Source organism: Vidua macroura, chromosome 13, assembly GCF_024509145.1.
Source record: "Vidua macroura isolate BioBank_ID:100142 chromosome 13, ASM2450914v1, whole genome shotgun sequence".
Lineage (NCBI taxonomy): Eukaryota > Metazoa > Chordata > Aves > Passeriformes > Viduidae > Vidua > Vidua macroura.
The window spans coordinates 4,410,837-4,425,618 of NC_071583.1; the positions used below are offsets into that span (position 1 = coordinate 4,410,837).

Below are 14,782 nucleotides of genomic sequence, written 5' to 3' on the forward strand. Positions count from 1 at the left end.
ACTGAGCTTTAATCAGCTAGTGAAATGTTTTGCATTTCTCTTTGATTCTGCTTTATGAATGACTAATAAATTAATATTTCTGTAAGGAAACAGAAATAAAAACTCAAAACAATTAGATAATTCCATTTTGAATTTTGCCATTGAACTGTTAAATACAGCCATTAATCTTAGTTCATATTGTGAAAACCCTCCTTTCGATTTCTTGCTCCAAATCTCTTCTTTTTCATTCTTCCTTTCTTCCCTTTTTTGGTATCTGGCAAAGTAAAACTGTGAGTGTGTTTTGTACTGGTGTGCTGGTAACTGATCTTGCAATCTCTTTGCTCCACAAGGCCATCCTGGAATCTCCTGAAAAACAGCTAACACTAAACGAAATCTACAACTGGTTCACGCGAATGTTCGCCTACTTCCGACGCAACGCGGCGACGTGGAAGGTAAGGCTGAGCCCACCTCCTGCCTTTGCTCTCTGCCGTGTACAGAACAGACCTCGCTGATGACATAAATTGTCCCGACGTGGGGACATGAAAAATTTAGATCGGCAGTTGTGACACGCGCCGGGTGCCTTATCTGCAGGAACAATTTGATATTTGGCAGAAAAAATTCCTCTGCCTTTGAAAACCACTAATTGAATCCCCATTATTGGCTTTTATGTTCTGTGATTATGCCATGAGTTCCTCTGCTTGCAGAGGTTGCTGGTTGCTGCGAGCAGGGAAACTTAGGCTCTTCAGCCAGAATGTATTAGAAAATTAAAAAAAAAAAAAGAGGTAAAGTTCTTGTGACAGTAGAAGATATACTGTTAGTCTGTTTAGCTATGCAGGTTTTAATCACAACAACCATTTTTTTCCCTAGGATCTATAGATCAGTGGATTTCTTTCCTCAGTCGATTGACTCTTAACTGCATAAACAGCTGTTACAAACTTCCTCTCTGTTTTTTTTAATCACACAGCAGAAGCTTATTGAATTTAATATGCAAGAAGCAAGCTCCTCAATAAGAAATGTCTTTAACAGAAATAAACATGGGGTTTTGCACTTCAATTTCCTTCGATAACTATCACACATACTGTTAGATCAGAGATTTGGGGAATTAACTTTATTCTGTATTTTGGGGGGCCACTCTTTCACTTTAAATACAGCACTTTAATAGTCATATTGACTTCTGAATCCAGAGCAATCACAAATGAATGATCTGAATAACTGCATGTTGTGTTGCTGTAAAAACTGTACCCTGGTGCTTGGAATCTCTCTTAATCCAGACAGCACCGTTGTTCTCAAACAACTTCAATTGACCAGGTAGTATGAATAGGTCCCATACATGCAGTTCCATCAGCGCTTTCTGTTTTTCCTGTCCCAGCCTGCATTTAAGATTAATTCCTTCAGCGGATGGAGCTAAAAATGGTCCTTGGAAGTTAGCTTGGTTTTTAGTGGCATGGTTTTCGTTTCAATCAGACCCCAGAATTTTTGTACATTTTCAACCATGGTCTAGAAGCTCTTAAGTTCAGGAAAACTTTCTATGATTGCTGCTTTGATTCTTCCCTGCAGTTGGAAAACATGAGTAGTGTTCAACTTTGCAGCTTCCTTACTATCCAGAAAGGAAATTAACTTTCCCTGATTTAAGATCCTTTTAGACCTGCCTGTCTTTGGCTGCTGGAGTGCTTCCAGTAGGGCTTTTCAGCAGCTGCAGGTGCGGGTGCTAAAGTAAAAATCCCATTTAGTTCCAGCAGCAAAGGGAAGTGGAGGGAGGTGTGGAAGAAGGCAGCAGGCAGTCCTGGCTGTATCTCCTGTGAGCCTAGTTTTGGGAATTAGTTTTTGGCATCCCAAAAAACCCAGTCCCAGGAACCAGTGCAGATACAGAAGAGCAGCAGAGAGGCTGAGCTGCAGATTCTCAGGCTTGTGGAAGGGCACTGTGTGTCCCAGGGAGGCAGGTGCCATTTGGAGACCCCTCCTTGGACACCTTGACCTTCTGTAGGTGTCCAGGTCCTGCCTCATATAACAGGAAAGAAAAACTTCACCCCCACATCCACCAGCACCAGCAAAATGGACAACTGGTTGGAGTAGTGCAGGTTTTTGTGCTGGAGACTGCTCCGATTTCTGCCAGCCCCCAGGAACAGCAGGGATGAAAATGCAGCTCTGGATTGGCATGACGGGAAGCCCACGGGGTGCAGAACGAGCACAAGGGGCTAATTGCAGAATCAGAATAATTTGAATATATATGTGCTGATTTGTACTCACCTTCAGCTAATGCTTAGGGGGCATTTGGGTCACTGTTCCCCAAGTTTAGGGTCAGGGTTTGGTGTGGACAAGCTTCCCTGAGCCCTATTTCAAAAACACAGAAAAGTGCAAGAATAAAGACCTTTAAAAACTGAACCTCTTTCCCAAAATGCAGTATGGCAGAGCCTGAGCAGTTATTAAAATAACAAACCCTTTCATTTACTACATTCAAGCATGTTCAGGGTAATTTTTCTGCAGAAGTGGCTTGCATACAAATATTTTTAACAAGGTAAATATATAATCTTACAATAATAGCTCCTAATTTTTCTGTTAAGCTGATTGCTGGTGCAGCACTGTGAACTGGTTCTGACAGGTCAGAGGCAATGTCTGTTTGCTTTTATTTTTTGGAGTAATTTGCTGGCACAGAGTCACAGCCATGAGGCACAGGCTGCAGGTGTGGCTCTGACACGTTGGGGTATTGTTCACATAAAACTGTTAGATAGCAAGTATCCAGAGGCAGGGGAAACACAACAATTTTTTTTTTCTGGCATGAACTCCTTAAATAAGTGATCACATGGAAAATAGAAAATGAGGGCAACACTTCACGGCCGTCTTGTAAATACTCAACTTCTCTGTCTCAACATATCCAGCAAGAGCCCTGTCCCACAGCCTTAACCATCAGTTGCAAATGGACTTCAAGAGAACAAGAACAGTCTGTAAAGTATTTATCCAACATTAAATTTATTTAAAGAAAAACATAAATATTCCAGCTCAACCCTGTCTTTAGAGACTATTTACAAACTCTGAGGACTCCCTTTGCTGGGCTTTGCCGTGTGCGTTTGATCAACTGCTGTATGAACCACAAGATCAGCTTTCACTGGGGGAAATAGCGTTATTATTCTTACATTTTGCTCCAGACTTGACAGTGTTCCCATTTTCACAGGAAACTGCCTGAGTTACCCAGATGTGGGCCAGCAGCCCTGTGTCGGGTTGCACTAGTGCAGCACCCACCAGCAGTTGCTGAGCTGGCTGATTTCAGCTCGTAAGGTGTGGGGCGTTTACATGTTTTTCCTCCACCTCAAAATCAGGGATTTTGCCAAAAATGTCAACAGTACTGAAATCTGGAAGAGGTGGGAGGGGAAAAAAAAAAAAAAAAAACATTAAAAAATAAGAACAGAAAGAAGAAAATAAGGGCCAAAGGAAGCAGGCCTGATGGACAGGTTGACTTTCTGCTAGATTTCTTCCTTGCTGAGAGGAAAATCATATTTAAAGTTTATTTTTTCACCAGTTCAGAAGCAGATCGATGTGGAAAAGCTGAAGTGCCTGGATCAGGCACCTACAACCAGAGGAGATGTGTTTGCACTCAAGCATCTGCTGAGCAAAGGCAGTTCAATCCCCAAATCTTCCACTCCTACCAGGGTGGGAGTGTGGGGACTGCACTAAACATGGCAGGGAGTTGGGGAGGAAGCAGAAGACTCTTTGTGTTCCCCTCCCAGCACACACACCACCGCCTCCTGATTTACATGACAAATGCTCTGTGCTACCCTTTGTTTGCACAGTGATTTAGACATTCACTACTAGAGCTCCCTTTCCCCATCCAGACCCCATGTTCATGAAAAAAAAAAAGAAGAGGATGATGTCGGAAGGAAAAAAAATTGTCGTCTCCTGGTTGCCTAGACCCAGGCCATGTGTTTGGCTGGCTTTGTGCCTGCTAACGAGTCAACCAGATTGACTGAATCAATGGTGCCAGTGAGGATGGAGTTTGTTCGCCTGCAGATTTTCAGCAAATGGCTTCTTCTATTTTTCCTGTTTCCCAAGCCCCTCTCAGTGGTGCTGGGAACAAGCTCCATATACAAATTCTTGTGAATTCCATGCACAACGCCTTTGTAGAATCATGGAGTCTTTTAGGTTGGAAAAAACATTTAAGACCATTGGGTCCAGCTGTTGTTGCAGGGTATTTGCTCAGGAAACTCCTGAAGTGGGGACGAAGCATAGCACTCCATTTGAGGAGTAACAAGGCTCTCGGCATCCCGGAGCAGGGACAGAAAAGCCAAGAGCTTGCCATGCCTTAGGGAGGTGTCTCGTTGTGTCTCAGCACGTTGGAGGGGTTGGCCGTGCTCATCCTTCCCAGCTTGGAGCTGCAGGGTGGACATTCAGGCACTGGATGCCATGAGCACGGGTCCCTCTGGGTGATGAGCTGTGGGGATATTATCACTTTGTTTCAGAGAGCCCTCCTCATGTTTTCACTTGGCAGAGGCTCAGATCAGTCACTACAGTAGTCTGCCAGAAATAGGAGCCAACTTCCATATAAGAGCAAGCCGTGGAGGCAGGAGTTGGTGCCGGCCGGCCGGTGGGGTGCTGCCGAGCCCCCGGCCCGTGCTGTGGGTGTGGAGGGAGGTCCAGCACCTGAATCACATTAGCCCAGCTGTGGGAAACCACAGCAACACCAGCTCCTGTGCCTCACAGCTAAATCCAGTCGACTTTACTTACATAAAATCTTTTCTGTTCTTTCTAACTGCTTTCTTTTCCAGGAGGGGAGAAATTTCTCTTTGCAGGGCGTATATATATTTGTTTTGAAAAAGTCTAAGCAATGTTCCTCTTGTGTTCTGTATGAAATGTGCTGTATTCTACAACATGCATGCTTAAAATTGTGGCTGTTCTCAGTCACTCTGGGGATAATTGATAAGAGTAACGTGAATTTTTAATCTTGGGTTTAAGCTTTCATATTTATTTTGTCTTTGCAAAATAAGATGTAAAGAGCTGGGGAAAGCGAGCGGGTGCGGGGAGGGGAAGGGGCTTAACATTGCAAAATGAGAACTGTCAAGCTGACTGTGCTGCTGCTGTTCTTGGACAATGATGAGCATTTTCTCATAGAAGGTTTTTGAATGTTTTCTCTTTTATACTTGCTGCAGAATGCAGTGCGTCATAATCTTAGTCTTCACAAGTGTTTTGTGCGAGTAGAAAACGTTAAAGGGGCAGTATGGACAGTGGATGAACTAGAGTTCCAAAAACGAAGGCCACAAAAGATCAGTGGGTATGTCCACCATGTTTGAACTTCTTAGCCTAGCTTGGATCATGCTTACAGTTTAACGTAGAGGCTTTTGGCTGCTAGCTGGTGTTAGACCAACCACAGGTGGTTTCGCATTGTCTCAGTTAAGGGAAACCAAGACAAACATCTCATCACTACTGTTTGTATGCCCACCAGTACCCTGACCCTGCTTGCTTGGTGTTTGTTGCATCACATGCTAGTAGCTTTTAGGTGGCAATGCATATTAACCCTCACAAACCATTTGCTTATGCTTATTGCATTTTATTTTCTTTTTCCTTTTCCCTGTATTTGATGTCTGTTCTGTCCCCGATCCCGTGTCCCTTTGTTTCCACTTCATCTCCTTTGCTGCTGCTCTTGTCCCAGGGTGCCATTCGCACCAACCTCTCACTGCATAAGTGCTTTATCAGAGTAGAGGATGAGTTTGGGTCCTTTTGGACTGTTGATGATGAAGAGTTTAAACGTGGCCGTCATATTCAACGAGGCCGTCCTCGAAAATACTGCCCTGATGAAAACTTTGGCGAGCTTGTTGCACAGTAAGAGCTTTTACTTGCTTTAATTTTTTTTTTCTGCTGTTGCTTTGCTTTGCATGATTTACCCATCTCATGTAGACTTGCATTTCACAAAATAGTGTCATCACCTTTGCTGCTAAAGAAACTAAATTTTTGGTTGTTATGTGTATTTTGTGTGTCCTACTCTGATAATCCAAATGCCTGTAGTAAAAACTCTACTCTGACATGTTTGTTAAAGCATTTATTTATAGAGCAATGTAGACTAAGATAATTATCCACGCTAGCACAGATATACTGCTGTAGACGTGTGAGGAAGACAGATATATGCCAGGAAAGGTTTCAGATAAGTTTTAATTCTGGTATTTTCCTTTGCTTTATATTGTATGCTTTGTTTTGCAACTCCTAATCAGAAAAAGTAAGGTATTTACAAGACAGAAATGCTGAATTCACTTTAAAGAGTTTGAAAATGCAGTGAGACCAGCTGTAAAGATTATCAACAGGCCATTGTGTGCCTACAACAACCATGCACCAATATTCCTGGGCTTCCCAGAGGGATTTTCTTTGGCCTTTACTCGAAGGCCATTTCTCCTGGACAACTGATCCTTGCTGGGCCCTGTGCAAGGAGCTCAGTTAAGACTCTGCTCACCATAATTCATTTCCACGTGAATAAAATTAAAATAAAAAACATGCCCAGTGAGTGATAAAACTTTTGGGGGCTATTTTGCATGGGCATTTTTTCTGCCTAATTTCTATTTCATATTTTTTAATTTTTTTTTTATCTCCTGATGGAACCAGTGATAATGGGATGCCTCCTAAAGAGAGAGCCCATGTGATCCCCATTCCTTTATCTCAAATCTGGCCCCTTATGTAAAGGTGACAAAAATAAGAGTCCAAAATAACACAACAGAATATTTTTTACTAAAAACGGCCTTCAGGGCAGCGTGGTGGTTTCTGCCTGCCTTTGAGCCTCCATGCCCACAGGCTGCTTGGGGTGATGGTGTGGATAGCCCTCACAGTGGCCATTGGCATGGGAGGAAATAACGTGGAGCAAATAAATCCTCTCTCTTCGTGGTGCCTCCCTCCACTGGGAGGGACTCCCTCCCCTCCACTGGGAGAGACTCCGCTGCCAGCGACTTGGAGAGTCATTTGGATGAAGCAGAGTTTAAAATGTCCCGTGATGCTTTTGATCATTGCCTCCTCACGCTGGACCTTCACATGGTAACGGGCTCCCAGACACGACGAAAATTGGAGAATTTCTCCTGAACGCAGCTAAAGTGAGCAGAGATGCCAAGATGTGCCACTAACGCAGGGTAGTAGAACACATGGCGAGGTAACGTCAAGAGATAATGATGTTCCTTATTTAGTAAAGGCAAATATGATAACCATAGCCGAAAACTCAGATATTTTCTTTAAATTAAAAAAAAAAAAAAAAAAAAAAAAAAAGAAGCTAAAGAGAACTCGTGTGGAAAACCAGTCTCAGCTCTAGTTTTCTGGTGGGGGAGGAAGCATTACGTGCTTGAAACACTGGTACAGAAGTTGGTTGCATTTAACTCTCCTTTTTATGTTTTTCTTATGCAGTAACCCTTCTCTTATTAAAAACATACAGACCAGCCACACCTACTGCACACCTCTCAATGCTGCTTTACAGGTAAGATTAATGACTGTAGCAAATATGCAACAGAGGCGTGTGTCTTCCCCACTCATTTCAAAATATATTAGCCTTGCTCTAATTAGATATTAAATTTTAATTCCGTTAAACTTTTTTCTTAAGTGCATAAAGCATCATAGTCCCTGGAGGCAAACACATATCAGGCTGCTTCAGCATTAGCTAGATGCTTAGCATTTTGAATATTGTGGCAAAAAAATTAAAAGTTCACTTATTAATATTTATCAGCAGTATCATAATTTCCATCCTCTTATTTCAGAATTTCACTTGAGGCAAAAATACCACAAGTGTAATTACTCTAGCACAGCTATTAATGTGCTGAATGATAGGATACTGTGGCACGTGACCTTCTATTGTTCATGGCTTTAAAGAGAAAGCAGATCATTTTTCCCTCTTTTCTTTTAAGGGCTATTTTTGCATATCTTCCTATTGTTGGTAAAAAATAAATGGTGCAATTCCTGTAGAAATAAAAGATCATTTTTATTGGTTTAAACTGTAAACGTAAGACAAAAATTCTTTTTTTTTCACGATGCAAGCATACACAAACTGTGGGCACAGAATTAATAACTTGCAGCCTAAAAATGTTCATGTCTCCAGCCCTTTTTCCTGTGGCCTTTTTCCCCTTTCAATAAATTCCTGAGTCAATCTCAAAAACCCTAGGTAAAGCATGTGTTCTCTGTATAAACCAAAGATGCAAATGCATTACCATGCCCTGATTTGTAGTGGGGTCTGTGTGTTTGTGTGGGGGTTCAAACCTGGTTTATATGTTATGAATTAATCCAGGAGGCAACACTACGCATGGTTGCACCCCGGGTAGTTCTTGGGGTCACTTCTCTGGAAGTTCACTGATGGCCATGGGTATTTGCTTAGGCAGTCATGTTTTGTGGAAGGTTTAGCAGACTTCCCTTTTCAGAACCAAGAAGCAAATTATTAGGAGGAAAATGGTGTTTTGCCTTTCTTCTAATTTTTTTGAGTTTATGCAGTAACTCCTGCAAAGCCCAGGAAAGCATGTTTAAATGAAGCAACTGTAAATACCATTCATTAGTAACTTATTTTCCCTTGAGTCTTGTGAAGTGTGATTTTTAAAGACTGCTTTGTCTCCTGAATAGTATTAAGATTACAAGCACATTTTACATTCATGAGGCTGAAAGGCAAAAATGAAATGATCCTGCATTTCTTCACATTGTTAACTATGTGACTAATTTCAATTAATATGCTTATCATATGGAACTGTTCGTGTTTTATTTCTGAAACACGTGTCGTTGTCGTCATCTCCATCCATTCTTGTCTTTCGTGATAACCTCCAAACTGTTTCCATTCCCCACTTTTCCTGAGAGAGCCATGTCCTCATGCCCCCCCATAGCTGAGCTGGTGAAGAGAGGAGCCTGGGCCAGATTTGCTGCCACTGTTACCCCTCTAATAAATGGGGATGAATAATAACCATTGCACCGAAGCAGGTCCCCTTTTAGGGTGAAAATACACCAGCAGGTTCCACACTTCTCTCCCAGCCACTGCATTTTGGAGGCTAAATCCCAGTGGGGTCTCTGGGGCTGTAGAGGGTCTGGGCAAATAATGCAGGTGGCCACTGCCCTGTGGGCAGTTTGGACCTCAGTTGGGCAGCAAATTCCTCAATGACACAAGGCTGCCTTACCTGCCAGGGCCTACATTCAGTCTAACTAATAATGGATGAGCAGTGTTCCCCCCAGCTTTTGTGGGCTCTGAAGAGGTCTCCTTGCACATCCCTGTGAGCACTGTGGGGTCTGCACAGTAGGCTGTGTGCTGCCAGCATGGCACGCTGTGGTTTCTTTTCCTGTGGGGTGGTAGAGCCTCCCCTCTCCTTCACCCAGACCCTGCTGACATCTCCTCTATCTGTTTTCCCTCGTGGCCAGGGAGAAGAAGCAGCTCTCTCCCCCCTCTGTCTGTGGAAGGTATGGGGACTCCAGCTCTCACCAGTTCTCTCTTTTGCCAGTGGGTCAACGGGGGCTCCCAAAAGACCCCTCCCCTATTACTGTCTTCCTAGCAGATACTCCTTGTGTCCCACCTCTCCCCCAGTGAATTGCTTTACTGCAATTACAAGTTATCATTGTGGGTGAAGAACTTGAGTCATTATTTTGCCAAGTGCAGGAAATGTGAACCATTCTTTGCATCCCCTAATCACAATGAGTTTGCCGGTTGTTGAATCAAGACGATAAAAATAATCCTCCGCGTTAGAATAGCTTTTGTAATCACGTGTGACACATAGGGCTGCACATGGAGAGGTCAGCATAAGGAAGAATAAAAGGGGCTGCACTTCTGGAGATGCTGCAGTGAGGGCTGGTCCTGCCCTCCCTTCCCATCCCATCTCCCCCCACCCTTTCTCTGGCTCTGCTTGCCTGGGTCAAACTGCTGGCTGGCAACCAGCAAAGAGTTTGTCCCACGAATTAGGAGCAGGCAAGAGCGTTTGGTGAGGAGTGTGTTCGCATGGATTCCCCTCCCACGGGCCAGGTTTGCATCATGCAGACCCAGCCTGATGGATTTTTTTGCTTGGCCACTGCAGCCAGCTGACCTCTCCCCAGAGCAGGTCAAGTGCTGCCGAGCCAGCGTCTGTGGCTGCCCAGCACTGACACGGCTCGGGGAGCCACGGATGATGTCAGCCAGATGTGGCTGGGATGGGTGAAATGGTTAAATGTCCTCCCAGTCCCTGGGCACTACAGCCTTGGAAAGCTGTGCCTCCCATCCTGTGCCTCCCTGCCATTCCAGTGCCTCCCATCCTCACCAAACGCTGGGCTCCTCCGGGGCTTGGGGTTTCTGCGTTCCCACCACTGCTGTGCCGAGCCGGGACTGTGCTGTCAACATGAGCTAATGCTGACACACAGTAAATATTAGCAGGCAGAACGGTGGGAATCAGAAGGAAAATATTTAACAGTTCATTCTCTTCCTACAAAGATTTCCATTTAGAAAGTTAACTCCAGTGTGCCACTGCACAGTGTTTCCTTAGAACAAAGGGAAAAATGAAAATAAAATAGTCAGATCTGTAACAGCTAAGGTAAGAATTGAGTTGCTGAGGTTTAAAAAATTCCATGTGGAGCGGTTCAGCTCTCAGGTAGATTGGTGCAGCTCTGATCCAGTTAGCACTGATGGCAGCCTCACACATGTCCTAAGGAAAACCAAACTCTCCTGCTTGGTGCCCGCTCACTCCAGTGGGAAGGAGTTATCAGCTGAGCCAGTTCCAGTTTTTTTCCCCCATTTCATTAGAAACAAAGCCCAAACCTAAGCCACAAAAAATACCCCAAAGCCCGAAACATAATTTTATGAAGCAAAAATAGGGAAAGTACATTTTCTTTTTTCCAGTGTGTGTAATTCCAAATAGGGAATGGAAGGCTCCATCCTCTTACAAGCCAATACAGCTATGAATCCTTAAACCCAGATCTAAACGATGTTAAATTTCCCTTGATGGGACCAGGGTAATACCTATCAGAAAGTACAGTATTTAAAAGAACCTATAATTGCAAATAATGTAAATGTGGAGAATGTTTTGGAACAAGTGAGTGTGTTGTGCAGTGTATAAAAACGTTAGTCATGGCTCTTCATGGATTTGTTTGTGTCCTTGGCAGGCTTCAATGGCTGAGAACAGTATACCTCTATACACTACTGCTTCCATGGGAAATCCCACTCTGGGCAATTTAGCCAGTGCGATGAGGGAAGAGCTCAATGGTGCGATGGAGCATACGAACAGTAACGGGAGTGACAGCAGTCCAGGACGTTCCCCTATGCAAGCAATGTAAGTATGGCAGAGGCACGTGCTGGCTCTAGGTCTTGTCCTACCAAGGGTGACTCTGGAGACTCCTGGCTCCTTCCTGAGCTTCATGGATGGAGCAGCAAGAGCAGACTTCTGCCTCCATCTGGGAACATGTGTAGGGTGGTTTGAACATAAAAGAGCCATTTACCAGTTTCCATGTAAAACTGATCAGCTCAATCCAGTCCAAGAAGGACACAAGGCTTATAAAATTGTTCACTTGTTTGCAGTTCTCTTCTTTAAACCTTGCAAAACCTCATAGGCAGCTGTGTTTTTTGGAGAAAAACTGTGATTTCTCTCCCCTTTGGTTTGCGCGATGAGCACGGCCCGTGGGGCAGAGCTGGGAAATGGGTTTGTTTGGCGAGTCAGAAAAAACCCACTCAACACAAAACGGTCTTGCTAAGCATTAACATGAAGGTCTGTGTGATTTATAGATTGCTCTTAAAATATCAAAAGGAGAATTAATAGGGGCATTATAGCAACAGACGGCGGCGTAATGAGCGCGTCTATAACCGCATGAAGTGACGGGGGCCCGCCTGCCCCGCTCAACGTGAGCGGCACCCGGGCAGCGGGCGGGCGCAGGAAAGGGTAAGGCAGGAAGGGTGTGATGCCCCGATGGGCGTGTGCGGTATTTATGGGGTGACGGAGTGAGTTTGCAAAGCTGTAAACTCCCCCCTCCCCTCACATCACACGCCGGGTAATTGGCGGCTGGTGAGGAAGCCCGAATTTACAAATCCTGTCGTTCCCGAAAGCTCGGCGGAGCAGTTGGGTACCTGTGAGTGACCGTGCTGCCCGTCTTCCCCCTGCTCCTTAAAACAGCCTGTAAAATTACTGGCTGGCTTGCCAGGGCTCACATTGCACATTAAAAAGAGAACTAATTTGTAGTCTTCTACTTCAAAGTAATTTGAATAAGGGATTTACAAAAGTAAGTCTAAATCAAAAAGTAGAAAAAACATTAACCTAATACCACGGTAGTAATTAGTTGTGAAACTAATTAGCATTTAATGGCAAAAAAGTTTCCCACCTGCATAATGTGTTGTCAGAGGAGAGGGGGCATGAAGGAATCTGAGGCTCTGGATACTTTGATATTGCAGTGTTTTAAAGCAGTGCACAAAGTGCTTTGAAAAAAAAAATCTTTAAAGATGGCAACATTCATTTTTAATTAATAATTAATTTAAACATTGTCTTTTACCATTTACTTCAAAACATTCAAATAATGTGTTTAGCTTTTCCAGTGATTGTTTGTGCAGTATTAATTATCTCTCCCAAAGTAACGGTGCATGACACACTTTCCGTCTCTCACAGACGGATTCATCTCCAGGCAGTTTTAGTCACAATTTGTTATCCTCTGCCTGTGACCACGCAGGGCCAGCGTGAAGGAGGAGTGGAGGGACATGACTTCTCTCAAGAAACAAGACTTCTCCCAAGGGTTTCTCCTGGCCTGACAGACAAGGATGAACGTTTATGATGTTGTGTTAATCCGAGTAATTATTTTTTTGCAAGTTCAAGGCTAGTGCAGTTCATGCACGTCTCATTTCACCTAAGGTTTCCTTGTCTTTGAATAGACTGAGAGGAGGGAAAAATAACCGAATTGAAACAGGCTAGGACATCTTCCAGAACTGTGCATAGCTGTGGCCTTTGTTGCACTTAATAATCATCTCTTAGCACATTGATACCAAGGTGAGGGGCACAGAACAAATAGTGGAGAGAGAGGAGGTCAGGGGGAGTGATGCCTCATTTTCATTATTCACCAGAAAATCCAATTTTCTGTTGTAATATGGAAATGATTGTTTCCTGAGTGTTTTCATTTTCTCAGAATTGATAATATATGTGTTCTCTGCTGAACATTTCTTTTTGCTTAAGTAAAATGTGGCTGGGTGATGTTCCAATACCAGCCTCAGAGCTTCCCCATTATAATGGTGTTTCTAAGTAGTTTGAAGGGATCTAAAGCCAGAACACCATTCACACGTCACAGGGTTTACCCTGTTTACTAAATAAAATCATGAGTCAACAGCGACTCTACTGTGCAGTTTACAGACGCTGTGAAACCTTTTTGTTTTCCATGTTCCTGCTTTGTTAACAACATGCTCATTTTTTTTCTCAGAACAGATTTCCTTGCCATAATGCAAAATATTTTTTAAACAATTTCAGAGTATTAGAAGAAATCAAGTTTTTAAACTTTATTGTAAGATTTAAAGGACCTTGTTAACATGACAGCCAAGAAGTCTAACACTTTAGCTGAAGTCTTATTACCGCTCATTCGTTTCCTTTTTATGACACATTGAACCACAGCTAGGGTGGGTTTTTTTTCCCTTCTCTCTCCCTCCTTTTGAAACACTAGAAAGTAGTCGCATAATTACAGCTTGGGGACATAACACTTTCATCCTGATATGCTCCAAAGGTAGCCACAAAGCAAACTACTCCATGCTGTGTGCACCACCAGAACTCAGTGGCTTTAAACAACAGTCAGCTTTATTAAAAACTCCTCTGTTCCCAGAGTGGACAAACAAAAGAATTACTCAGATGTGAAAAGAAGGGGAATCTGTGTTCAGCAAGGTTATTTATTGTTAACCCCTTCTGGAGTCCCAGGCATCTACTTAAAAGGAATGTGCTGAATTTCTGCTGCTGTGAAAACAGAAATGGGAAACCCTTTCTTTTCTTTGCCTTCTTTCCCCCTCCCCTTTCTTTTTCTTGTCGCTTAACCCAGCGTTTACCTTTTCTGTAATTCAGCAGACTGAATTCTTCAGTCTCTAAAGGAAGTTTTCCTTCCCCATTTTGAGGATTTGATGAGGTGGTAAATAGAAATTCAGACTTAACTTCAGAGGATATGAAAGTCTCCCTTTGCCTTCAAGATTATTTAAGCTTATTTATTTCAGTTGCTTAGAAATGTTTGAGAAAAATCACAGATTCAGGAAGGTTTCCTCCTCACATGCCATTTTGTGGTTGCATCTGACAGAATACACAAGGAGTTGGAATTTTTTGGCATTGTTTTCCTTGCAGCTCTCTCCCTGGGGCTTGTGTTACCCAGATAACCTCCTCATTTAGGGGATGGAGGTTTTGCCAAGCTCACTGTCTGATGTTTGTGCAACACGTGAGGTGCCGGGGGAGGCTGGTGTGACTCTGCTCCCTGTGCCTTTGTGGCCCTCTCTGGCTTTGTCTCACCCAGGGTTGTGCAGAGCTTTTCATAACTTCTGTTGCTTCTCACACCTCAAGTTTTATTTTTTGACCTCTGGGAATCACACCAAACCTCAAAGAGAATCTCAGTTAAAACCACCTGGTTTCACCTGGTTTCATAACAAAACCAGAAGAGGGTCAGAGTTTGTTTTGGAAAGGTTTGGGGACCATTGAATTGAGCACAGTGAGCACCTGTCTAACCTGCTGGCACCTGAGGTGGTGGGGATGCACTGGGACACTGGGCAGCCTTTGGAGAAACTCCACTCCATGCACCAAGGCCTCTCCGCTGCATGTGACACGTGCTCTCCTCTCCCCTTTGAAAATTTCCCTTCTGTGTTTTCAAAAATAATACTTAAAAAAAAAAAAAAAAACACCAAAAATAAGCCCAGCAGCGGCAGCATCAA

At 43.5% G+C, this 14,782-nt stretch overlaps 1 protein-coding gene across 3 annotated transcripts in view; it reads left to right on the top strand.

Moving 5' to 3' along the window:
• FOXP1 (forkhead box P1) overlaps positions 1-14,782 on the top strand; it is a 174,464-nt gene that overhangs the window by 152,305 nt on the left and 7,377 nt on the right. For 2 of the 3 annotated variants that reach the window (XM_053989268.1, XM_053989269.1), the window contains exons 14-17: positions 330-431; positions 5,118-5,239; positions 7,342-7,411; positions 11,023-11,189. In XM_053989268.1, coding sequence (XP_053845243.1) covers positions 330-431; positions 5,118-5,239; positions 7,342-7,411; positions 11,023-11,189 — 461 coding nt within the window. Of the gene's footprint in view, positions 1-329; positions 432-5,117; positions 5,240-7,341; positions 7,412-9,318; positions 9,358-11,022; positions 11,190-14,782 lie in introns of all 3 variants that reach the window. The other variant, XM_053989267.1, reaches the window with a different exon arrangement.